The sequence below is a fragment of the Sporothrix schenckii genome, assembly GCF_000961545.1.
Source record: "Sporothrix schenckii 1099-18 chromosome Unknown Cont49, whole genome shotgun sequence".
NCBI classification, from domain to species: Eukaryota; Fungi; Ascomycota; class Sordariomycetes; order Ophiostomatales; family Ophiostomataceae; genus Sporothrix; species Sporothrix schenckii.
The window spans coordinates 776,581-799,837 of NW_015971150.1; the positions used below are offsets into that span (position 1 = coordinate 776,581).

General features: G+C 55.4%; 5 protein-coding genes across 5 annotated transcripts; 2 read left to right on the forward strand and 3 right to left on the reverse strand.

Annotated features, from left to right (window-relative positions):
* Window positions 1-5,024: 5,024 nt before the first annotated feature.
* Window positions 5,025-6,329, reverse strand: SPSK_00538 (uncharacterized protein; the record flags this gene model as incomplete). The annotated part of the gene is made up of 2 exons (XM_016727504.1): window positions 5,025-6,147; window positions 6,181-6,329. 2 exons carry the CDS (start codon window positions 6,327-6,329, stop codon window positions 5,025-5,027), a joined length of 1,272 nt encoding a protein of 423 aa, XP_016582783.1.
* Window positions 6,330-7,466: 1,137 nt separating this feature from the next.
* SPSK_00431 (ABC transporter) lies at window positions 7,467-9,999 on the forward strand (the record flags this gene model as incomplete). Its single annotated transcript, XM_016727400.1, has 4 exons — window positions 7,467-7,556; window positions 7,616-7,790; window positions 7,856-8,038; window positions 8,108-9,999. 4 exons carry the CDS (start codon window positions 7,467-7,469, stop codon window positions 9,997-9,999), a joined length of 2,340 nt encoding a protein of 779 aa, XP_016582784.1.
* A 218-nt stretch (window positions 10,000-10,217) lies between these two features.
* Window positions 10,218-11,908, reverse strand: SPSK_00493 (cortical actin cytoskeleton protein vip1; the record flags this gene model as incomplete). The annotated part of the gene is made up of 2 exons (XM_016727461.1): window positions 10,218-10,317; window positions 10,380-11,908. The coding sequence occupies 2 exons, from the start codon at window positions 11,906-11,908 to the stop codon at window positions 10,218-10,220; spliced, it is 1,629 nt and encodes a 542-aa protein (XP_016582785.1).
* Window positions 11,909-12,747: 839 nt separating this feature from the next.
* On the reverse strand, window positions 12,748-15,255 carry SPSK_00432 (tRNA (guanine-N2-)-methyltransferase; the record flags this gene model as incomplete). The annotated part of the gene is made up of 1 exon (XM_016727401.1): window positions 12,748-15,255. The coding sequence occupies one exon, from the start codon at window positions 15,253-15,255 to the stop codon at window positions 12,748-12,750; it is 2,508 nt and encodes an 835-aa protein (XP_016582786.1).
* A 1,297-nt stretch (window positions 15,256-16,552) lies between these two features.
* SPSK_00368 (uncharacterized protein) lies at window positions 16,553-23,221 on the forward strand (the record flags this gene model as incomplete). The annotated part of the gene is made up of 1 exon (XM_016727337.1): window positions 16,553-23,221. One exon carries the CDS (start codon window positions 16,553-16,555, stop codon window positions 23,219-23,221), a length of 6,669 nt encoding a protein of 2,222 aa, XP_016582787.1.
* Between the last annotated feature and the right edge of the window lie 36 nt (window positions 23,222-23,257).

Genomic DNA, 23,257 nt, shown 5'->3' on the forward strand with positions numbered 1-23,257 from the left:
ACTGGATCACCAAAGAACAGCCCGTCGAAAAATGGCGTATGCAGATTGGCGTATATGTACGGAGTATGCACGAATCAATGCACGAAGGGAGGGACCTGGAGGGGGGGGGGGGGTAGGGAGTAATACACGTCGTCAGTATGTGTGCATAAGCCAACGGCGAGCCCGGCATACAGTCTTCAGGCCCCAGCGTTAAGCCGATACATGTGAATCTGGTCTGCGACATATCTCACTAGTCGTCCGTACTGCATCTTGTTTTGATCACCGTTTTTGGTTTCTTGATCTCTTTTGTTTATTCGTTATTTTAACTTTCTCTCCCCCATACCCGTCTTCAATATTCAGCTTCCGTCTTTTAGTTTTCAGCTCTCAGCCCGCGTCCCTCTTGTCGATATTTGGTGATTTATGTCTTACGTTGCTAGCTTTCTTTTCTGCCCCTTTTTATTGTCTGGGACGCCCCCTAATGCCAGGCATCCTGTCTTGTCTCTTGTTATCTCACACCCTAGCATAGTAAACCCCTGCATCTTTTTCTTCCTTTGCCGTTTCCCCCGGTGGACCTAGGTCCCGCCGCCACCATGCCTCCCTATTTGTTCTGTCGGGCGGGGAAGACAGAGGGAGAGCCGGGTTGAATGGATTTATGGAGTACACTTTTTCTGCTTTAATTTTTGTATTATTTTGTTTCCCCTTCGTTTCTTTATGTATTATGGAGTAGTGAACACCTTCGTCTCTAACTACTCTTTGACTGTCAAAGAAAGGTAAGAATTAGTGAGGGTGCCGACGGGGTGCTTTATAAAATCATTATTCGTGATGTTGGCCTACGCTGGTTGGCTTGTGGCGAATCGGTGACGAAAGCCAAGTGAGAACTTCCCCATATAAGAAATCTTAGTTCGATTGTATTCCACGTACGGCCATAGATAAAGGAAAATACGGGATCCCGTCCGCTCTCCCCTAGTCAAACCTTTAATCGGCGGATTAGTAGTTGGGTCGGTGACGACCAGCGAATACCCGCTGCTGTACGTTTTTGTCGACTTTAATATTTTAGTATCTCTTTTTTTGGTTTTATTAACGGGAAGTCGTTGTCTCCTATCAGTTTTTGCCCCTTTGTCCCTTTGGTTAATATATTTATTTGTCGCAACTTTACATTCTAATAAATGTCTCCTTTATCTTGAAAGAAAGTATATCGAAAATGGGTTGAATTAAACTGGTGAGAGCATTGCCGGCTCAGCTTGGATGCCACTTTAACGGTCCTCAAAGACCTCGATGAAGTGCCGTTGCCGCTATCTCTGTCGACATTAACGCGAGAGTCGTGGGCACGCAGCATATACCTTCCTTGACCGAAGCGAAAGACAGACATGTTCTACCACGAGGTTCCTGCGTAGTTCCCTTAACTGGGCCCGTCTCTGGAAGCCGAGGAAGTAAAGATGTACCAGGAACACACCATGCATCAGATTGCTGCCTACCATTATAAGAGAGTGCCGCTCTTAAAAGAACGCAGAGTACTCTGTACAAATTGTTGCGTTCTCGCCCCCTCGTAAATATTTTATATATATCGATACCCTCGTATGGCCTTCCTCTCGCTTCGCCCCAAAAATAAACTACCCGGAGACCCGGGAACTTGGCCAACGCCGAGACGGGCCTGTAGTTTTTATTGTCTTTTTGATTGTTGTCCATAGTGTCCGGTGCAGCTGTACTCCGTATTTTGGGTAAGAGCCATGCCATTCTCCCCTACAGGAACCCCTAGTATGGGTCAATATATGTGCACTTCCGACGACGACCCAGAAAAGAAACAGCCAGATGAGCGACAAAGGACGAGCGGCAGACGTCCAATATACAGCATACAGGACAGGGGCACCACCGGGCAGATAGACGATGGTGTCATTCTTTTCCCCGGTTTGCTTTGCGGGGCGAGAGGGAGGTCAACGTATCAATCCGCAGCGGGAGACGTTTTTGTTCTGTCGGGTCTGTTCGGTAGACAGAGGCAAGTCCGGATTAACCTTAACAGCCGCCATTAGGAGTCTATATAAATCCTTATCTACAAATTGCATGAGATGAAGCACGTTTTGGGAAACGGAGGGAGCGAAGGAGACAATACAAAGCAAAACAGAAAACAAAAACCAGAAAACGATGACAGATCTTGTGGGGAGGTGGAAAGACCAAGACGTTTCTTCGGCCCAATGAAAACAAACAATTGCAGGTCCACCAGCGACGTCGAGAGGTACATAACTCTCATGTGTACTACGTCCCTGATTGCTGCAGATGCGCACCTTGAACATGTCCAGTTCACAACCGGTTCCCCCAATAGAAGACTCGCTTACGATATTGCATTTTCGCCCCCAACACTCTCTGTTTCATTTTCGCAAAGAACAGCCGGAAAGGGCCATGAGAAGTCCACGCACACTCCACAACCACTTCACATACACAGCCTATGCAGATTACGTCGCAAGAACACGCAGCCGCCCTTCTCGCCCTTCCATCCCGTCCCAAGTTGCCCCGGGATGCATAGCCGCAGGTGCTGTTTATATGCATAGCAGATTGTCTGCAGGCCAGGCAAGGCAGACACGACAGCCAGAGACGGGTCCCCAACACCATCTGCCGCGATTTCTATTTTCAACGAGAATAACAGCGTGTTTTACTTGGCCCTCCCCGTATGGTGCATCTGCTGTCCGCCTTGTCCTGGTGTGCTCGTGCCGTATCTCGTACCAAAGTGTCGTCTGCTTGTTGGACCACAACGGGTTTCCTGCATGTCGCATACGACGATATGTAGTGAATTAATCAAACGCGAGTGAGGAGAAACCGAAAGGCTGCCGATGTAAAGAAGTGGCAGCCTTGTTTTGGCATGCAATTATTCTCGATTCAAGTACATGCTGTGACACGATATTGTACCAATTAATTCATAGTTTGTACTTTTGTCTGTATCTCAATCCCATGTCCATCTCAATACAGCAGACTTGTAAATGGCTTGGTGTTGATGAGTTTCCTAATTTCCACCTTCAAGGGGGAGCTATTCTTTTTGACAATTTTCGGTTCGTACGTGGGCTTTGCTTTGTTACAAAATTCTAAATTCCGTGAAAAAGAAAGGACACCAAACGGTGCGATCACGGTGTTTGTCCCATTTGCAATCATTTTCTGGGCGAGTTCATCGGAACGTGCATCTTACGTGCATTTTACGTCCCCTTCCAGACGGCAACATGAAAACGCCTGGACAACATCCATCGGGAAAGCGTTGATGCACAACGTGGGCCGTCTGGTCCTGCTTGGTCCTGCTCGGCCGTGTCTGGATCTGGTCGGACCTCTTTGGTTCTCTGCCGCGTGGGCGCGTTGATAGGCTGTGGGAATGACGAATCAGACGTCGAGCAAAGATAAAGAATTCACCTGTACAGTGGACATGAAGGACTCCCACGAACACGACAATAACAAGAGCAACGTAAAAGACAAATTGCAATGTACGCCGTAGAATCGTCTCGTATTTACTGCTGTCTTTGCCTAGTCAACTACCTGTTGTGACACCCCAACGTACTTTGTATGCATGCACAGCTGTCTGCGGCAATGTCTGCAGTCAGTTTATTTATAAAAATCAAAGACGTGATCATCTGGAACTCTTCCAGATCCTTGCAGCATGCTATGTACACTCTACCTTGATGGCGTAGCATTTTTCAGATGCAGGTTGACGGTGTCTGATATGCACGCAAACGCACGCAATGCGTTTGTCGAAGCAGAGACACGATTCTCAAACAAGGAAAAAAAAGAAGTGCGGGACAGAAGACGGCACGGAGGTAAGGTGTACACATGCAATGCAAAAAACCAGAAAACACGGAAAGACAGGAACATGGAAGGAGAATGGGAGAATGGTGAAAGATAACAGTACATAGAGGAAACAAGAATACTCGTTACTAGAGACACCCTACACGAAGTATGCCAAGACAAGGCTCCTATCTCGCCATCTGCACCTTCGCTTGCTGGCGGTGTCTCTGCCTCCTGAATTTGCCGTTTCTCGTCAAAAGACGGGAAGTGATCCCCTCCCTGCACGTTCCCCTGGGAGGGAGAACGCGGCAACAAATGAAGGCAAATTGCGACGGAGAGAGCGAGAGAAGGGGTGCGAACAAAAAGGGACGGAGATATGGGAACGGGAGAAACGAAACACAACCAATATAGTTTGAAAAAAAATCTGACCGGTCATTTCCGCCTTATGAGAACAATATACAAGAACGACATCTCGATTGGGAAGCATGCAGAAAATATAGATGAAGACGGGCTGGAATACGGAAAGGATACGACGTACAGAACATACAGAAATACGATGTGCCCAGGGGCATCACTTTCTTCACTGATCGATGCACGATAAAAGAAACTAGAGTGGGAGGCAAGGACGGGAACCAGCCGTGTTCCCCGAACAGCAAACATGGGAACGTGCAGATTCTCGGTGAGAGCGGGAAAATGGGGGAGCGGACGGGAAAGGGCGAGGAACGATAGCGAGGGTGTACATTCGGATGGAAGTACGACGTACGCGCCATATCGTTAATGAAAAGGCGGGGGAGGCACAATATATCTCCAAGCAGATGCGTTGGCACGGATGTCGTCAATTCGTCCTGTCGCACGCCTCTTGTTTATGGCCTTACTTCCTTCCAAAAAAAAACAAAAAACAGTACTAGACACTTGTACCCTCTCGAAATTGCGGTGTGCATCTTGGCTTCCATCCACGGCCTTTCGCTATCAGAACCGTGATCGCTTTGCCTGATTTCCGCCAATTCGCTTCGTCGTTGCGCATCCTGTTTGTCCGCTGATGTCTCGTCGTTGTTCAAGTTGCCTCCCCAGACTCCATAGACCTATTGGTTGTGGCATGACAGAGGTTTTTGCCTGTTCTCCCACTTCCGTTGCCATACACAGCACCAACAGTGATGAGTGCCCGTGAACTATCAGTCATTGCAGCTGGTATTGCTGGTATTGTGAAATGCGAGATGTGGATTGCGCAAGTGTACCTTGTGCAGGATACCAAGCAGAGAAAATGCGGTGAGCATAGTTGCTCCCGGTCGTCAACCACCATCTGTCGACAGTATACTATGAATAAGCTCTTGTTCTTCCGCTTCCCACGACTGTATCCGCCAAATGTCCGTGCTGGTGATGCTGATTTCCATAGCGAGATGGCCCAGTGCTGCAACCACGCGGTATGCCCGGGGCAAGTAGCCAGCGAGGCCGCCATCGTCGCTTTTCAGTAGACAGAACAGCATGGCCATGTCTTCAATATCGCCCCCCTTAATCTCTCCATTGTCGCAGAAAACGTCCTGGATCCGTCGCAGCAGGTGACCAAACTTCACGCGCTGATCATCTGGGCTCGTGTTGCCGTCCTGCGCCATGCTGCAGACACAGCAGTCGCAACGAAAACCAAACTGGATGAGGCTGCGCTGCCGCGCCTCCGTGTCTTGCAGTAGGTTGACGTAGCTGATCAGCAGCTCTTCGCCCGGTGCGACGTCCCGAGTGGCCCAGACGACATGGTGTCCTCGAGCTGTGTCTCCGTCGCCGTCGCCATTGCCGTCGTCGCGGTAATACGCCGGCACCCACAGATTGGCCACATTGGGCCTGCAGGAGTGGTTGAGCCGCGCCATGCGAGGGAACATGCCCCAGTGCGTGCCCCAGCGACCAGTGTCTCGCACATCGACAGGCACGATGCTGAACGCGTTGCTGCGGAAAATATAAAACGCACGGCCGCTGTCCGGCTCGCCGGGAAAGCGATGCTCATGGCAAGCCTCGAAGATTGCTTGGTTGGCAGGTGACAACCTCTCGAAGCTGGTTTGGATCTGGGACACAATGTCTCCGCCGTTGGACGTCCGCGCAAACGAGGGTGACGCCGTTGAAAATGAGCGCGTTGGCCCTGGAGGCACGACGACGAACTGGGGTGCTTCGACTAACACGCGCGTGTACTTTGGGATCCGCCGTGTCGCGAATGCCCCGATGCCCTTGCCGGGTGAGGTTCGGAGCTCGTACCATGGTTGGTCGGGAGGTTGCTGCCATGCTCGTGACGTTCGCTCTGTCAAGCACGCCGAGACCGTGGCGTTCTCTTCGTCTTCCGAGTTGCCATCGGCGTATTTCGTCTGACTGCTGTTCTCAGTGACCATCGTGTTAGACCTCCGCGAAGTTTGGCAGAATCGGCAGGACGATCTGCCAGACCATATGGGAGGTCGACAATCTTACCGTAAAATAGCCCTAGACCAACGCTGCCGGCTTTCCGAAGAATGGGCCCGCGATCGAATCTGTTCGTCATTGCGAATCAAGAAGGCGAAGATTTGCATGCCCAAGGCTAGAACAGCCAGCAGCGCTGCAATGGTGGCCAACATGGCCATGTCTCAGTCCGGTGGCATCTCCTCGACGAACAGTAGTTGATCGAGTCGATTGCTGTCTTTGCTCTTATTCACTCGAAAAAACAACATAACTGTGCGACTGTCGCGACACTACTTCTGCATTCTTCGCCGCACAACTTTGCCTGAAATTGCCCAGGTGTTGCGACAGCCAGTGTCGCCATCGTCGTGGACCATCCGCATTCCAACTACCGGTCGAGGTCAGCTTTGTCGCAGCGGATGAATGCAAAACTATGCGAAGAAAATAAAGCCAAAACGGGATGCTCGAAACACCAAACAAAATATTTCGCCTACTGTACCTGTATCATTTTGCTTAATTGCAAGGAAAGGCCTTTTCACCTTCTCCATTCGTCCATCACTCCTCAATCTCAACAGGAGCGCTCAGCCTCGATCTCACACTCTTTGTTGGTCGCTCGTTGAGGCGTTGCAAATGTGCCCGACACGCATTTATATAGCGCTTGACTCAAGCGGCAGACCCGGTGACTCAGAACGGCCAGGCCGCATTTTTAATGCACTCTTCCTTCCAACCTACCTTGCAGTCTGGTGGCCACGCCGAGCGGCATGGCCCGTAAACGTTACTGCTACCCCGCTACAGTAATTGGGATTTCGTTATTCTGTATTGTCCTCTGTGCTGTGACAGCGCAGTTTCTTTCTTGAAACCGCGAGCTCTACGAGCTTTGTTCACTAGCGTTCCCAACGATGCATCCTGAATGCGAAAACCAAGACTGGAGGCCACTAGAACAAAAGAAAAAATGGTCTGAATGACGAGCTGCGCCTGCAACAAACCCCTGTCGGCATCCGGCCTATTACTTGGCGGCGACTGGGATGTGACCACGTCGGCATTGCGTTTTCTTGTAATGCGGATTTCAGAGGATCACCAAATGAAGGATCCTTTTGTTGATGGTCATTCTAGTCAGGGGTGGTGTTAATCGGTTTGGTCGATTCAGTTGTACTTAAAGCATCGATAAAAGTCGACTGGAGGTCTATCTTTGCCCTTCTTTATTAAGTTGTTGAGACGGCCCACCCGACAATATACAAGAAGAGACCATAGGCCTCACGGTGCTCAGATTCGTTCTTCTTGATACCGTTTCCTTGTCGTCGTTCGCAATATCGAGCATAGCCATGACGTCCATGAACTCAGATTCGGTGTCGGCCATCCAGGTCTCATGCAAACAGACCCGCTTCCAGATTGAGAGCCCAAATTATCGTGAGGTAAGCTCTTATTTGCAGCCACGAACAAAGTGGCAGGAGAAATATTGACCTACCTGCAGCTCGATGTCGAAGGCCTCAGTATCGCTGTCTCGGCCGGTCCGCCAGCCGGCACGACAAAAGCCAAAGGCAAGGCGGCTCGCGGTAACAGCATTGAGATTTTGTCCGATGCAACGCTGCGACTCAAGGCCGGCGAACGATATGCTCTCATCGGCCGCAACGGCACTGGCAAGTCTAGTGAGTAGAACCGGATTTTGCAATAAAGTTGGAAGCGGAGACGGTTCTCATCGCTAACGTCGTAGCTCTTCTTCGCGCCATTGCTGAGAAGTTGATCCCCGGTATCCCGGAGGAGGCCCGCATTTCCATCCTGCAGCAGACCAACGACAGCGGAGATGGGGCCGATGCCAAGGACAATCGCCGCACAGTCCTAGAAGAGGTTATCGAGCGAGCCACAGCGAAAGACGAACTCGAGAAAGAGATACAGCGTATGTTGTGCTACTGCCAGTAGAAAACGAAGAAAAAAAAAAAGAAACTCGTGAGACTAACGCGTCAAGTTTTATCAAACGGCGTTGATACCTGTGCAGCGGAGGACGACAGCAAAGATAGATACGCGGCCCTCCGTGCTCTGCGCAAGCTGCGGCATGACCGCTTGCAGAAGCGCCTTTTTGTCCTCGACAAGAACGCCCGCCTGCGCAGCGGCGCTCGCGGCATGCAGGCCCGGAAAGCTCTGACAGCGCTTGAGAAGACCGTTGCTGACGCCACGGAGGCCTGGCAGCAGGTTGACGCCGACATTGCTGCCGATACATTGCAAGCCGAAACTCAGGAAGCGGCGGACCTGCTTGCGGATCTGCAGATCCAGGCTGAGCCGGCACGGCTGGCGCACATCGAGGCTCGTGCCAAGAGCATCTTGACCGGCCTGGGTTTCAGCGATACCATGGCAGCATCCAAGGCCGTCAGCGACCTGTCGGGCGGCTGGCGGATGCGCACGGCACTGGCAGCGGCGCTGCTGTCGGACGCGGATATCCTGCTGCTGGACGAGCCAACCAATTTTCTGGACATGCTGGGCATTGTATGGCTGCAAAAGTTCTTGCTGGCAGGCAGTGGTGAAGGAGGCTTGGATGGCACGACGACAGGCGGTGAGCCGGCACGGCCACCACCGACCCTCGTTCTCGTATCGCACGACCGAGATTTTGTCAGTTCTGCCGCAGATCATCTCATCTTGCTCCAAGAGAAGGCACTTTCGTACTACACAGGCGACCTGCCTTCATACGAGGCGGCACAGGCTGAGTCTCGGCTTCATCTGCACAAGATCAAGGATGCCCAGGACCGACAGCGAGCGCATTTGCAGGAGACGATCCAGCGAAACATGCGCGAGGGCAAGAAGAACAATGATGACACTCGCATCCGGCAGGCCAAGATGCGCCAGAAAAAACTCGACGATCGTTGGGGGCTCGAGACCAATGCCAAGGGTCATCGCTTCAAGCTGAACCGCGACATGGCTGGGTTTCACCTCACGCGGCGGAACGAAATTGACGTGCCGACTGAGGCGCGGGCGATGCACATTGTGCTACCCGAGCCACCCGACCTCCGGTTCCCCGGTGCGCTGCTAAGTTTAGACAATGTCTGCTTCCGGTACGGTGTTGTGAAACGAAATCAGGAACCGCCACCGTGGACGCTGGACACGGTCAACCTCAACGTACACATGGGCGACCGCATCGGCATTGTAGGGCTTAACGGAGCGGGAAAGTCGACGCTCATCCGCTTGCTTGTGGGCGAAGACAGTATCAGTGCCGGTGCTGGTGGCCAGTCCCGCCTCAAGCCAACCAAGGGAACCGTGACGATGCACCCAAGACTTCGTCTCGCGTACTACGCACAAGATGCCGTCGACGCTATCCGCGCACTCGACATCGACAACCAAGACGAAGCCCCAATGACGGCTCTCAGCCTTCTCATGCGTGATGCCGCCGGGCAGCTATCCGAAGGCGACCTCCGTGCTCTTCTTGGTGAGCTGGGTCTGCCGGGTCGTCTAGCATCAGACACACCGCTGCGGCGGCTGTCGGGCGGACAGCTTGTGCGATGTGCACTGGCACGATTGCTGTGGCAGCGTCCGCAGTGCTTGGTGCTAGATGAGGTCACGACTCACCTGGATTATGAGACGAGTACAGCGCTGCGGCAAGCTCTGCGGACGTGGCCGGGCGCGGTGGTGCTCGTGTCGCACGACCGTTGGTTTATGCGGGGTGCTATAGAAGGCGAAGTTGACATTGTGGCAGGCTCGGGATCTGACGACGACGGTAGTGGCCACGACGATACAGCAGGGGAGGATGGGCCTGGTGGAAGAAAGCTCGTCTATCGCTTGCGGATGGGCAAGTTGACGCTGCTCGACGGCGGTGTGCAGCAGTTTGAAGATGTGTTGGAGAAAAGGGTCAAGAAGCTGCTGATATCTTGAGATGGTTAGCAGTCAGGTGAAGGGCGACGGTTATAATAATGGCCAATGGCTTGTAATGCATTCGGTGCCAGATAAACGGCCACAACGATCCAAAAATCTAATGTGCATTCTTCTATTCAACTCATGTCTGTGTCATGTTTCTGTTGTGTTTGCTGTAATAGGTGCTGAGCAGCGATGTGGTTTCGTGGCTTCGTGGCTTCAAATGCTATAAAAACAAATCATTGCGTATTCACAATGACCTGAAGCACAGGCTTCGAGGCCTTGCGCACCTTCATCCACCCGCCTTGTGGGATCTCCACGATTGTTCCGTCGATGCATCTAGGAGAATTAGTACATACGTAGAAACAGATTTCGAGATTAAAGCACAACTGCGAACTTACACTTTCCGCCAGCGTGCGTCTTGCTCGAGCACGTCGACCTGCAGCTCGTCGATGGCGTCATATCCAACGCTCTCCACAGTCTGCGCCTTTACCTCGCCATTGGCATCCTTGCCCTCGGCTTCTTTTGTCCAGCTCATGCCGATGTGAGCGCCATTGTTGTAGGCCGCCATCATAATGTCCATGGTCTTGGCACCACCGACGTCGCCAAAGTGCACCAGTCGGAGCTGGCCGTCCAGTGGCTCGCTCGCAGGCGAGATGGTAAATGTTTTTTCCAGGTTGGAGACCATGGTCGCCAGGATGTAGTTGAAGCGATGGCTGAGACTGCGCGATGCGTCCTTATCAATCTCAGTGAGAGTGACATCCGCATCGTAGGCATGCGACGTCTTGAGCAGCTCTTGTGCGGCCATGCCGAAGCGCTTGTCGCCGTGCTTGCGGTACTCGGGCGTATCGCTCTCCCAGACAAGTTGGGCATGGAAGCCGTAGCTGGCGACGATAGCGCCGCGCAATAGCTCGACGTTCTCGGCCTGCTCCTTGAGCGCGGCCTCTTGGCCTGCCTCCTCCTGCAGCGAGTAGCTGACGGTGTGCGAGCCGGGAGAGAAACGGGCTTCAAAATTGGGAAGAGTTGCGGCACGGCCTTTGACGAGAGAACGCAGACCAAGGACAAACGACGACGGCCCCGTGGCAGCGGCGGAAGCAGCAGCAGCAAGGTAGTCCGGCCGATGCAGGGAGTGGAACAGCGCATTTCCGGTGCCAAGCGGCAGCAGGGCAATAGCCGGGAGCTGCCGAGGATCGATGTCGTCGCTCTCCATGGCCACACCGTTTAACAAGTCCACAACGCCGCCATCTCCACTCAGGAGGACAATCGTAGGTGGTGCATCTGTGCCGCTCGCAGGCGACTTTTGGAGCGTCTGAGCAAACTCCGCGATGGAGCGTGAGCTACTCGTTACGAGCAAATTGTATGATTTCTGGCCCTCTGGGACATTTTCGCTACCGCTGCCGGAGACGGCCGTGAGGCCGAACACGCCCAGCAGCGGCTTCAAGACTTCATCGTAGAACGCCTGCGCCTGGCCTAGCCCGGACAGCGTCGAGACGATCACGTGTAGGGACGAGGAAGCGGACGCGGATGAGGAAGAAGAAGAGGGAGAGGTAGACGGGACCGTAGTGTCCTCTCTGAAAATGGGGGCAATGTCGGCCAGAAGGTGCCGCCTCAGCACGTCGGCTGGTAGCTTGTGTGCGGCTGATTCATCGAGCACAGTCGTGTGGAAAGCAAAAGGACGAGGTGGTGGCGGTTGTTGAGCTTCGTCGCTCGATGAAGTAGACACTGTGCCCGCAGCGGGGGCTGCTGGCTCGCGCAGCCAGCACACATGGTACTCTTGGGGTTGGTTTGCATTCTGTTGGTGGCGTACGATGAACAGAATCTCATCCTCGCGGATGCGGTGCTCCGAGACAGTCAGCACGCCGTCCTTGTAGGCCACTGCAGCCGCGGGTGCCGCTGGGCCGGTGGTAGCCGTGCTGTTAACCGTCGTCATAGTGGTCTGTTGTACCCTGGCACGCGACTAATGTATCGGGAATGCTGGGAAGAGGTAAAGATGTCTCTTGAGCAGCTTTGTCGGTCGAAATAATGCCTTGTTTATGAATTTGTCGAGATTGAGTCACGAGAATCGATGGCGAGCTTCAACAAAGAGCGTGTGCCTGTAATTACGCGGTAGTTCTCGGCATGTGCAAAATCGCGATTGTGTGATTTCCAAAATGGTGTAAGACGGGAATAAGAGGACGCTGGAGGGATTGGATAAGGACATGCAACAGCATCGAAAAAGTCGACAGAACAACGAGGAGGATAGAAACCTCAAATAGAGGCACGAAATGTTTCGGTCCTGATGATGCTCCTGCCTTTGTTGTCACAGTCGCGGTTACCTATTTGAGGGTATATTTTAGCTGCTGTGTCGTTTAGGAAGGTGCGAGTCAAAGTCTTGATAATACGCCTTATCAGGTAAGAGCCTCCAATCCATAATCGCGCCGATTGGCAGTACGCCCGAAAGGCGTGTTCACACTGCGAACAGAGAGCGTGGGTCAATGATTTCAAAGCTAAATCCCGTGTAAGCAGTGAGATTTTGAGTGTTTTTCGACGTGAACGCATTTTCGGTCGCGCTGCCTGGATTTAAGGCACCTTCGTTTTTCAGTGGTAGGGGCAAACAAGGCTGTGCTGTGGAAACCCGGTCGTTACTTCCCCTGACTCTCGCTTTCAACGTGCTGTGATGGAATCGTCGCCCAGCAAAGCTATTTTCTGACATTTCCAGGCAATGATTTATTTCTGTTACGCATTTCTATTGGAATGTAATATACTATTCGTACATTGCATGCTCGCCGCCTATTTGCCCTTGGCACGGTTCATAGGTCCCCAGTTCTCGCGCGGGTTCACCTGGTACCGCACCAGCTTCTCGCCGCTGCGGCTCAACTGGCGCCCCAAGTCCTCGTCAAAGACAATAGCCTCGGGCTTGCCTGCAGCGTTTGTGGTGAGGTCCTCCTTTGCTGCTTTGCCCTCCCCTTCCGCCTCCTTGCGATCAGCGCCCTCGGCGCCATCGGCGCCCTCGTCACCCTCGTGCAACCGCAGCAGACGATGCGCAGCCGTGTTTGGGCGAATGTTCTCGCGCTTGACCGGGGCCTTTTGGCGGACAAAGGCTCGCATAATGTCCCAAAGCACAGACCAGGAGGCGTCGGTCTTGAGGCTGCCGGGCTTGCAGTGGCTGCGGGTGACCCGGTAGCCCAGACGCAGCAGCGCGCCGCGGATGGGGTCCTCGCCGGGCGTGGAGCAGTGCACGGCCTTGGCGAGGTTGGTGGGCAAGAAGAAGAAGGGAGCTGGGTCGACGGCAGCCAGGGCGTCATCCCCGGTCAGAGGAACAGGAGGCTCGACTGTGCTGGCATGGGAGGGCGTTGGCTTTGTCTCCGGCTCCATGATCTCCTCAAGAGCTGTGTGCAGCATGCCACGGATGCGGTCCGTGGTGCCATAGACGTCGGTGGACACCTGTGGAAGGTCATCGAGGATGCGCTGCACAAACTCGGCCTGGTGAATGGGGCCTGCGTACATGGGCCCAGAGAGGTGCATCTTGGTATCGCAGTGCTCGCAGCGCGGCGACGCCGTGGGGCCTGCGGCGAAGGTGTACTTGAAAAAGATCCCCGAGCCCTTCTTGTTGGGATGGCTGTGCGTGCGCAGCAGCGGCTGGGTGGCCCAGGCGCCGCAGCCCTGGTCGCAGTTGTAGACGGTCATGGTCTTGCCGGCCAGGAACTTGACACTGGCGGGCGAGCGCGTCACGGTGACAAACACACGGCAGTAAAAGTCGATCGACAGCGACAGCAGCGGCGTGATGGTCAGGCCATAGCGGGCGGCCGACGTCGCCAGCGCGTGCAGCACAATGCGCAGGCCGGCCTCGTGCGACGCAGCGCCCTTCATAGGCACGCCGCCATACAGGGCATAGCACTTTTCGGGGTAGCCCTGGGACGCCCAGACGCCGGCATCGGTACACGTCACGCAGAGCAGACCGCCGTCGCTGCGGACGGACTGGACGGCCGCATCAAAGAAGTTGGCACCCGTGCCGTAGGGGTCAAGGTCGATGACGTCGTACTTGGCCGAGGGCCGAAAGCGCGAGCCGGCGGCAGCAGCATTCTTTGTGGAAGTCGCTTCGGCCGCAGACATCAAGTCTTTGGATATGACGGTGTACATGTGGGCCAGTGCATCAGAATGTGTGACCTCGATCTTTTCTGTGAGCCCGTTCATCGATACATTGCGGCGAATGGACTCGGTAGCGGCGGCCAGCAGGTCGTTGGCCGTGACCGACACATTGAAGGGCAGCTCGTGAGCATAGCGAAGGGCACGCAGGCCGGTTGCTGACAAAGCGTCGAGAATGCGAATCTTGGGCGGTTGTGGGCTGGTCTGGGGTGTCGACTGCGAGTGTGGAACAGGTTGTGTCGTCTCGGCGTTTGTCCCGTTTGTGTCGTTTTGGTCGTTTGCCCCCCGCGACGCCAGTTCTGTCACGGCCTGCGCTGCGTCCTGTCCTTCTGCGCTCTTTTCTACCTTGGCCAGTCTTTCGCCATCAACGCCAACCACCCTTTCGTCGGCCGCCTCTGACTGTGGCTCGGCCTCGGCCTCGGCCTCTGTCGGAGCAGCATGTTGTTGGCTACGCTCTTCACGCCGCTTCCGCTTCTTGTTCAAAGCCTCCTTGCGCTTCTTCGCAGCCGCCTCTGCGCGCTTCTCGATCGTGGCCGTGCCATACGCCTTGATGGCCAGCACACTAAGATCACGGTTGAACTGCTGGATGGGGTTGTAAAAGACTTGCTGGGGGTGGTCGTCTACTGACGGTCCGCCACCACCATTTTGACGCTCCTTCCGATCACCTCCGCTCAATGGCACGTAGATGCGAGCCAGGCCCTCTTTGGCGGTCTTGTATCGTGTACCATCGACAACGACCACATTTTCAGCACCGCTGTCCAGGCCAGTCCCCTCGCCTCTCGCAAAGGACTCGTCCCGTGCCTCAGCAGTCATAGCAGTGTCTGAGTAGGCGTCGCTCAGGCGGCTGTGCAGGTGACGCGCCTGGGGCCGCTGTTTGGCGGGGCGGTGACAGAAAGCAGGTGTGCTAGTCGAGAACCAGTACACGGGGACGGCCGCACCAGTCGGTCGGCGAGCATACGAACTATTCAGTGGCAGATTCCGCTGTGACAGTCTCCTCGACGCTGGCGCCAAAGAACAAGAAAAAGAGATGCGATGGAGGGCAGGGCAGCACATCAAAGAACGTGGCGAGGATGAGGTCTTGTCTATGTCGAGCTTGGGCGAGAGTGGTTGAGCACTGTGTAGGAGGTGAGGGCGTTCGGACTGGCGACGCATTTAGATGCAGAAGACGTTGGCGACGGCTTTTTTTTCTTAGCATTTTATTTTGCAGGTTGCAGGGTAGCCAATCGTGGAGACTCAAGCGTTAGCGCGAGGCCAATGCCCGCTAGCCGCTTCAGGGCATTTGGTCTGGAGTCAGACACTGATTAAAGTGGACCCAACGAGGCTGGCTACATTACATCATGTGTAAGTGGCCATGTCCCAACATCATCCTCTACCACACAGCACGATCCCGCAATGTGCAAAAATGTGCGTGTACTTTGGAACGAAATAAAGACGAGTATATAGGTGGCCTGCACAGACAGTCTGCTTTCCATTTCCACGACACAGCCAGGAGAGTACGAGTTCGTTTTATTATAAAAAATAAATAAAAATAAAAAACGAGCAGATGATGATCGTCGAGTATTCTGTTTTGAATGCAACCGGTGCTCGTCGAGAAATGGTCGTTGAAGGCACATAGATATTGTTGTACCTTTGTAGAAAGTCCACATTTGTGAATCTACACTAGTTATTTCATTTGAACGCCGAGGTGGACGGCTGTACATTGTTGTCCCTGTAAGCACAGCATGGGGATTGTCATTGACAATCGACCGCCTTCGATTGCACGGTGGAAATAATTTTGTGCCATAGACAGAGCGGAATTTGGGTGATCAGAGAAGCTCAAGTTTCTTAGGCCGAAACATTTTGCTCTGCATAACTGGGGTTCTGGGGTTGTTGATGTTTTCCTAGAGCTCGCGTTTTTGCTCCCCCTTTTTTTTTCTCGTCGCCCTCCACTGTCAGCCCAGTTTGGTGCAGTTGTCACGCTCCTGCGGCGCTCATGGCTCCCTTTCGCATCGTATAGCCTCGAATGACTACTTCAACGCATCCAGAAACTAAATACTGCATTTTGTAGTCGCATCCCAACGCTTACTTTCTCTCCACCGTTGTGGAATACACTCAAATTCGACGGCTCGACAAGCACCTCACCGAATCCACCTCTTTCGTTTCCCTGGCGTTCTTTCGAGTGCTCCGTCGAGCACTCGGACGTACAATCGTTTCGAACACTCCTTTCACCTTTGATTTTGACTGTTTACGCTCGGTTTTGAATAATTTCCCTCCTTGGTAATTTGCATTCTTCGTCTGCATTGTATTCCTTTCTAATCACATGAATTAATTTGACGGCAGACACCAAGGGTATGCACATTTGTGTTCAAGGAAAAATCAGGGCAGACGGGTGTCTGATACAGCCAGAAGCTCAAATATAGGAGAACATCGACTACACAGCACACCCACATAGACACTCGCTACCGCCACGATGCTGCAATCGTCGATCCTGGTAGAAACGGCTTCCGTAAAGCTGGTCGAGGCCATCTTGTCCGTCTTGTGCGTCCTGTTCGAGAAGGCAGAGATCGTCGACAACTTCCTTCTCGTGAAGCTTGGACGCGTGTACAACCGTACACGACCCGTGCTCGCTTATGTCTTCCACCCAACGTGCTGGACTACCAACAAGTTGGTCTGCTTTGTCAAGGAAGGCCTCATGTCGTACAACTATCCCCACAGCTGCGCGACGTCATACGCGAGTCGGTTACGAAGAGCACGCTATCGCATTTCCAGAGCCACCGTGTCCTCGGCCATCGGTTATCGGACGGACGACTTCGACCTCGACCCCGACTTTGAGCCGCAGGGTAGTGTTGCACTTGCCTACCTGGTGCCTCCACCGGATCACATGCGCTTCCCGGGCGGCACTTTGCTGCACCGCGTGAAGAGCAGCCTCATGCTCGTGGCTCTGGCCATCCTTGCTCTCTTGTCCAAGTTTCGCCTGCGGGCGCTGCTGCCACGGCAGTGCATCTCGTTCAGGCCCTTCCTCTTTGTTGTTGCGATCATCATGTTCGTCTCCAGCATCTGGAGTCAGACCCGGCGACCAGCCCCGAATGTGCCTCATGCGATGGATTCCACCAGCACCAAGATCACCAATGCCGCACCCTGGGACTGGCCGTCGCACGCAAAACTTACCACGACGGGGCCGGACTTGGTTCCCAGCACGGATACCGAGGCTCCGGTTACGGTTCCTCTCAAGGCTCAGTTGACGACTTCAACCAGCACCAAAGCTCCGACCAAGGCTCAAGACAACAGTCTATCCGAGACACCCTCACTTACATCCAACGGCAGATGCAAGCCTACGTGCGTTCTGAAGCGCATTCGGCTTCCCATCTACAGCATCCACCTGGCCAACGAGACAAATGAGGTGAAATATGCCGATACGGCGTTCGAGGACCGTTTTCCGTCTGGCTTCTTTGATCCGTCCCCGTCCGATGTACCAGCAATGTCTAGCGAGACAACTGGAACGGCTACCGGCATGCCAGTGACAAGCAGCCCGACAGAGACCACCAGCTCGACAACGTCACCCACCTCTGCCGAGGCGGCCGCCAGTGCCACGGTCGAGGATGCAGCCGCGTCCAGAGACAAGACGAGGCCGCCCAGATCCTTCAACGAGCATGACCTTGCAGACTACTTGAACTTCCTGTCCGACAAGTTGAACCTTAGCAGCGAAGTCGACGTCAAGGTCAACAACGTCGAGCACGTCTTTGACCGGGACACGCTCAACAACCCGCCCAACTACCCCAGCGCCGACTTCGCCGTCGACATGGGCACGCCCTCGCTCGCCACCATTGACCAGGGCCTCGACGACTACTACTCGGGCTTCCAGCGCATCCGGGTGCCCGGCCGCACGGCCCTGCGCGCGCATGTGGCGAACGAGATGCTGCAGTGGCGCAACGACTACGGCGAGGCGTACAACCGGGGCCAGTACGAGCACATGCCCAAGACGCACCTGCACGACGTGGAGCTGCAAAAGACGCTCAAGTACGCCGAACAGGCAGCGTACCAGTGGCGGGTCGAGGCCAATGCGCAGCGCCAGGCCGTCGTGGAGCGCCAGGTGCTCAAGATTGCGCGCATGTTCCGGCACCTCAAGCTCGGACCGGGCCACCAGGACGCGGAGACGCTCGAGGACAACGAGGTCGTCGTCTTTGCGTACGACAACCCGCGCGACGCCGACCACGGCATGCTCGGGTACGTGAAGGAGTGCCAGGTGCCTCCCAAAGGGACCGTGTGCAACGACGACGGCGTCATCTCTGCGGAGGCTGGCGGTAACAAACCCGTCGCAGCAGTCACTGGGAGTGCCACTCCGGGCATCCACCCGGCTGCCGCCGCTGTTCTCCATGCACCTTCTACCCCGAAGGTTCCCGACATCCCGGCAGACATCCCCGCCGTCGACGGTGTCCCGCAGGCGGCCCAGCAGCACGTCCTGCAGCAGGCGCCGTTGGCGGACACGACGTCCAATGACCACCACGACTCCTTTTTGCAGAAGATTCTGGACAACATGGCCAAGATGCAGGAGAACGAAGAGAGGATGCAAAAGAACACGGAGATGCTCACCTCAGAACTTGACATGCTTCTGGAGAACATGAAGAACATGAATAACGTCCAGCTGCAAAAGGAACATGAGCCGGCAAGTGCCAAGAAGCCGGCCGACGGAGACGACAACCCGGGATCCCGTCCTGTCTCAAGAAAGCGCGGCCTCGAGGACAAATCGGTCGCAGGTGCACCGGATTCTCCGGCAAAGAACAACGCACCGGTCGACAAGGCGCCAACTCACACAGCGCCATCAGAGTCCTCTGCCCCCGTCGCATCCAATCCGGCCTCGCCGACGTCCGTTTCTTTCCGTCCTGCAAAGCCAAAGGCGGCCCCGGTGTACCACTACGACACCGAGGGCGCTGAGCCAGGCCATGTACGGCTGATTTATTGGGACCACAAGACCGCAACGAACCGCTTCGCCATCAGTCTGCCGACCTCGATGGTCGTCCACGTTGACGGCGATGGGCCCGTGCGCGTTCGCCTGCACCGTGACAACACGGGCTTCAGTGTTTCGCAGGGCGTATTGAACAGCGACACTGTGTGGGCCGACAATCAGAATGTCTTTGAATTCGTCGAGGAGCTGGTCGTTGCCTACAACGGCGGCAAGTACATCATCGACAACAACGGGACAAACATCACATACATCCCGCCGCCACCGATGCCACCACTGCCGCCGTCCCTCGAGATTCCCTTGGCTGCGGATGTCGAGACCAAGGAAGAGGCAAGAAAGCACCGGCCCGCGATCCAACGTCCGGCATTGGCCACGCCGATGCCCATCCTGCCCAAAGGAGCCATCCGTCTGCCCGTCAGCGGCCGCGGTCTGCGGCCCGACCCGGACCGATTTGGTATCCGCAATGGCACCTACGACAGCACCATCCACGGCACAGTTCCGTACGGCCAGCCGCTCAAGAGATACAAGAACCTGCCGCCGGACCTTCCCACGGTGCTGCCTGGCACGCTGGACGCCTCGGGCCTCGCGTTTGCTGTCAGCACAACTTACTCCAAGCTGCACAACAACGACTTTGCCGCGATTGACGACATGGGCCGCTGGCTCACCGATGGCCAGGGCCACTCGAACGGCGCATTTTTGTTGCTTCTGCTCCATCGCCCCCGTGGCAACGAGACACAGGTCGTGACCAATCTACTCGCGGAGCAGGGCATCTTCTTTGACCTCGTCGAGGACTGGGGCCACATGAACGAGGGCGTCGGCGGCGGCCCCTCGGACGTCCATCCGCTGCCCGTCGTGCCCGACGCTGCCGCCATCCGGTATTCCAATGCGCTACAGTTGCTCCAGTTGTACGACTTTGCCAACTTTGGAGGCGGCCGGCCGTATAAGCCCAAGAACCAGAGCCAGGTAGAGGACGCGAACCAGACGGATGCTGTCGATTCAGACGAGCGTTACCCGGCGTGGCAGCTCACCGTGTACGCGCTCATCGACGACGACGTGTTCGTGCCCGACATGCGCCGCCTCGTATCAAAACTGCGCGAGCACCGCGGCCTCGTCGCCACCCACGAGACGCCCCACGCCACGTCACCCGAGTCCGCGCAGCCCGAGCTCTACAACCAGAACCTGTACCTCGGCTTCCCCAGCGACCCCTGGTCCGACTGGACGTTCCACAACGGCTCCACGCTGTACGACCAGTACGCCTGGGAGTATGCCACCTTTGGCCGCGCCACGTCCACCGGCGGCCTGGACAACCGCTTCATCAACAAGGACGTCGGTACCCTGCTGCCCTCGTCCTATGGCGGCGGCGCCGTCTTTCTGGCCGCCGACCTGGCCCATCGCGCTGCGGAACTGCCGTGCATGCGCACCTCGCTGGGTGACAACACCATCAATACCGTGTACAAGGCCAACCGCGCCGCCTTTGCCCGCGGCGAGCACCCAGAGCCCAGCTGGGATGAGCAGCTCTTCCGCTGCATCCACGAGGAGATCCCCGAGGTCGTGCTGCGTCTCATTCCCAGCTACTACGCCCCCGCGGACGCAGCCATGTATGGCGGTAAACGGCAGTCGGGTGCCGACGACTCCCAGTTTGCCAGACGCCTGGCTCGCCTTGGCCAGTACGACGGCGGCACCAGCCCCATCATCATGCACAACCAGCGCACCTGGCACAAGTTCGACGCCGGCGCCACCAACCAGGTTGCCGACCTCTGCGGTGCCGACTGCTTCCTGCAGCGCTTCCACTTGGGCGACGGCTGGGTCCTCGTCAACGGCCACAGCCTGACGCACTACGACAGCCTCAGCATCCACCCGCTCCAGCGTCGCGACGACATCCACCAGGCCGACAAGGAGGACGTTTTCAGCGGAGCAATTGGCCGCCGCTACCAAGCTCACCACCTCCAGCGCGCCTACTTTGACAAAATCGGCCTCGTTCTCGAGGACCCTGTCCGCCCGCGCGACCCTGTCGCCCTTGACTGGCACGGCAAAAAGAAGACATACCCCCTCATCGAGACCACTGTGCTCGAAGACGGCGGTATCGTCCAGGTCTACCTGCGCCGCGCCGCCTCAAACGTGCCCGACCTCACTGCCATTGGTGGCCGCGAAGCCTTTGAGACCAACCACCGGCACCTGGCCCCTCCCACGAGTGTCATGGGCGGTCTCGATGGCAGCAGAGACGACGATGCAACGGAGGCACGCAGCCCTGACCGTGACGAGCTGATCATCTTGGTCCACCGGCCACCGGGCCCGGCCGGCCTGCACACCTACGGCCACCACAACACCGGCCACGGTTACCACTTTTCCACAAAAGCGACCTGGCTCGTCAAGCTTGTCATTCTCGTGTTTATTGTCGTCGCCTTTGCGGCCTTGGACGCGCTCACAAGGCAGTATGAGAGCTTGCATTTGAGCAAGGGAGGCCGTGGCATCGTGTCTCACGCGCTCTTCACAGTCTACACGCATCTCGAGGACCGCGGGCATCTCGACAGAGTCTGCGGCTGGCACCTGACCCAGATTCTCATGCGAATGCACCGGTGGTTGCAGAACAAGCGCTATTTCTTCGTCTATGTCCTTATGCTTGAGAACTGGATGCGATCCCTGCAAGCGGCGGACGATCGGCCGACCCCGAAGTCGATCTCATCATATGCGAGAAAAACCCAGAAGGGCTGGTTCGATGATATCGCGGACGAGCTTATTGAATTTTCCGCTGTACGGTACGTTTTGCGGTTGCCGGGACGGGTCGCCCAAGGACACAACGATACTATCGCATGGCTGCAAGATCGCTTCATGTGCCCGGATGCCGAGGTACCAATCGATGAAGAGAAGGGCTTTGTGACGACCCCACGGAAGGTGGGAGGCCCTGCGGAAGTGGCAACTGGCAACGCAGAGATGTCTGCAGCAGAATCTCCAGGACCTTCAAAATCCGCAGATCCTGCAGAACCCGAAGATTCTTCGGAGCCGTCAGAACATCTTGGGTCTCGCTTGAGTAGACTCGAAGCATATGACGAGAGGAAACGCGTCGAACAGCTTACCTATGCGAAAGTGAATCATGTTTTCCGGAACGCAATCGACAAAGCAGCCGAGACCGGTCTGCCCGTCGGCACGATCTTGGATGAAGTGGCCGCCAGCGTCTCGAGCATTGTCAAGGCCAGTCCGTCACCAGTGGCCAGTCCCTCTTCTACCACCAGGCATTCTTCAGCCGCCAAGGCATCAGCGTCAAAAACACCCTCGCGTAAAGACAATGTCGCACGCCACAAGCAGATCCAGCAGTCGCTTGATGAGTGGAGCTTTGACATCGCAACTCCCAGTCGGCAAGCTGGGTCTTCAAGGTCAAAGAGACGCTCATCCGAGGAACGGGCCTTGCTTCGCAAACAATCAAACGACTTGTGGGGACAGGACATTTCGAGTCTGGATGTCTTGGACGATGAGGCTTCCGATGTTGCACCGACTGCTTCGAGTAACGAAACAGTCGCCAAACACCAGATTGAGACTGATCACTCGGAAATCGGATCCTCTTCTGGAGTGTCTACGTCAACGTCAGACGAGCCCGCTATGAAGAAACACTCTCTAGAAGAGCTTACCAAAGATATACCGCTCGCTGAGGAGGCCAGTGCGACTGCTGACGATATGACCGGTAAGGTTGACGGAGAGGTCGAGAAGAGTATTGAAGCGCATGCCGTCGAGGACGACGTTAAGGACAGAATTCAAGAAGACGTTGAAGAGGAGGCGGAAGAGGAGTCGGAAAAGAAGATCGAAGTGGACGTTGAAGAGGAGGTTGAAGAGGAGATCCAAGTGGAGGTTGAAGAAAAGGCCGCCGAGAATACCGATGAGGTTACCACCGAGAAAGTGGAGCAGAATGTTGCCGCGGGTACCTCCGACGATGTTCCAGAAGAGGTCTCAGACGATACTCCGCAGGATCCAGATGATATGTCAGAGGATGCACCGAAGGATATCACAGGAGGTAGTTCAGAGGCTCTCTCAGACAGTCCTGCTCTGGCTTCCTCTTCCACAGCAGCACCATCACAAGAAGAACGTCTCGAAGGAGCCCGCCAAAATGCTAAAGACCGCGCCGCAGCTCTCAAAAAGAAGAACAGGAAGAAGAAGAGGAAGAAGAATAACGATAACAGGAACGGGTGACCTGGGTTTTTGCCATGTTAGCTGTTTTGTTTTGCT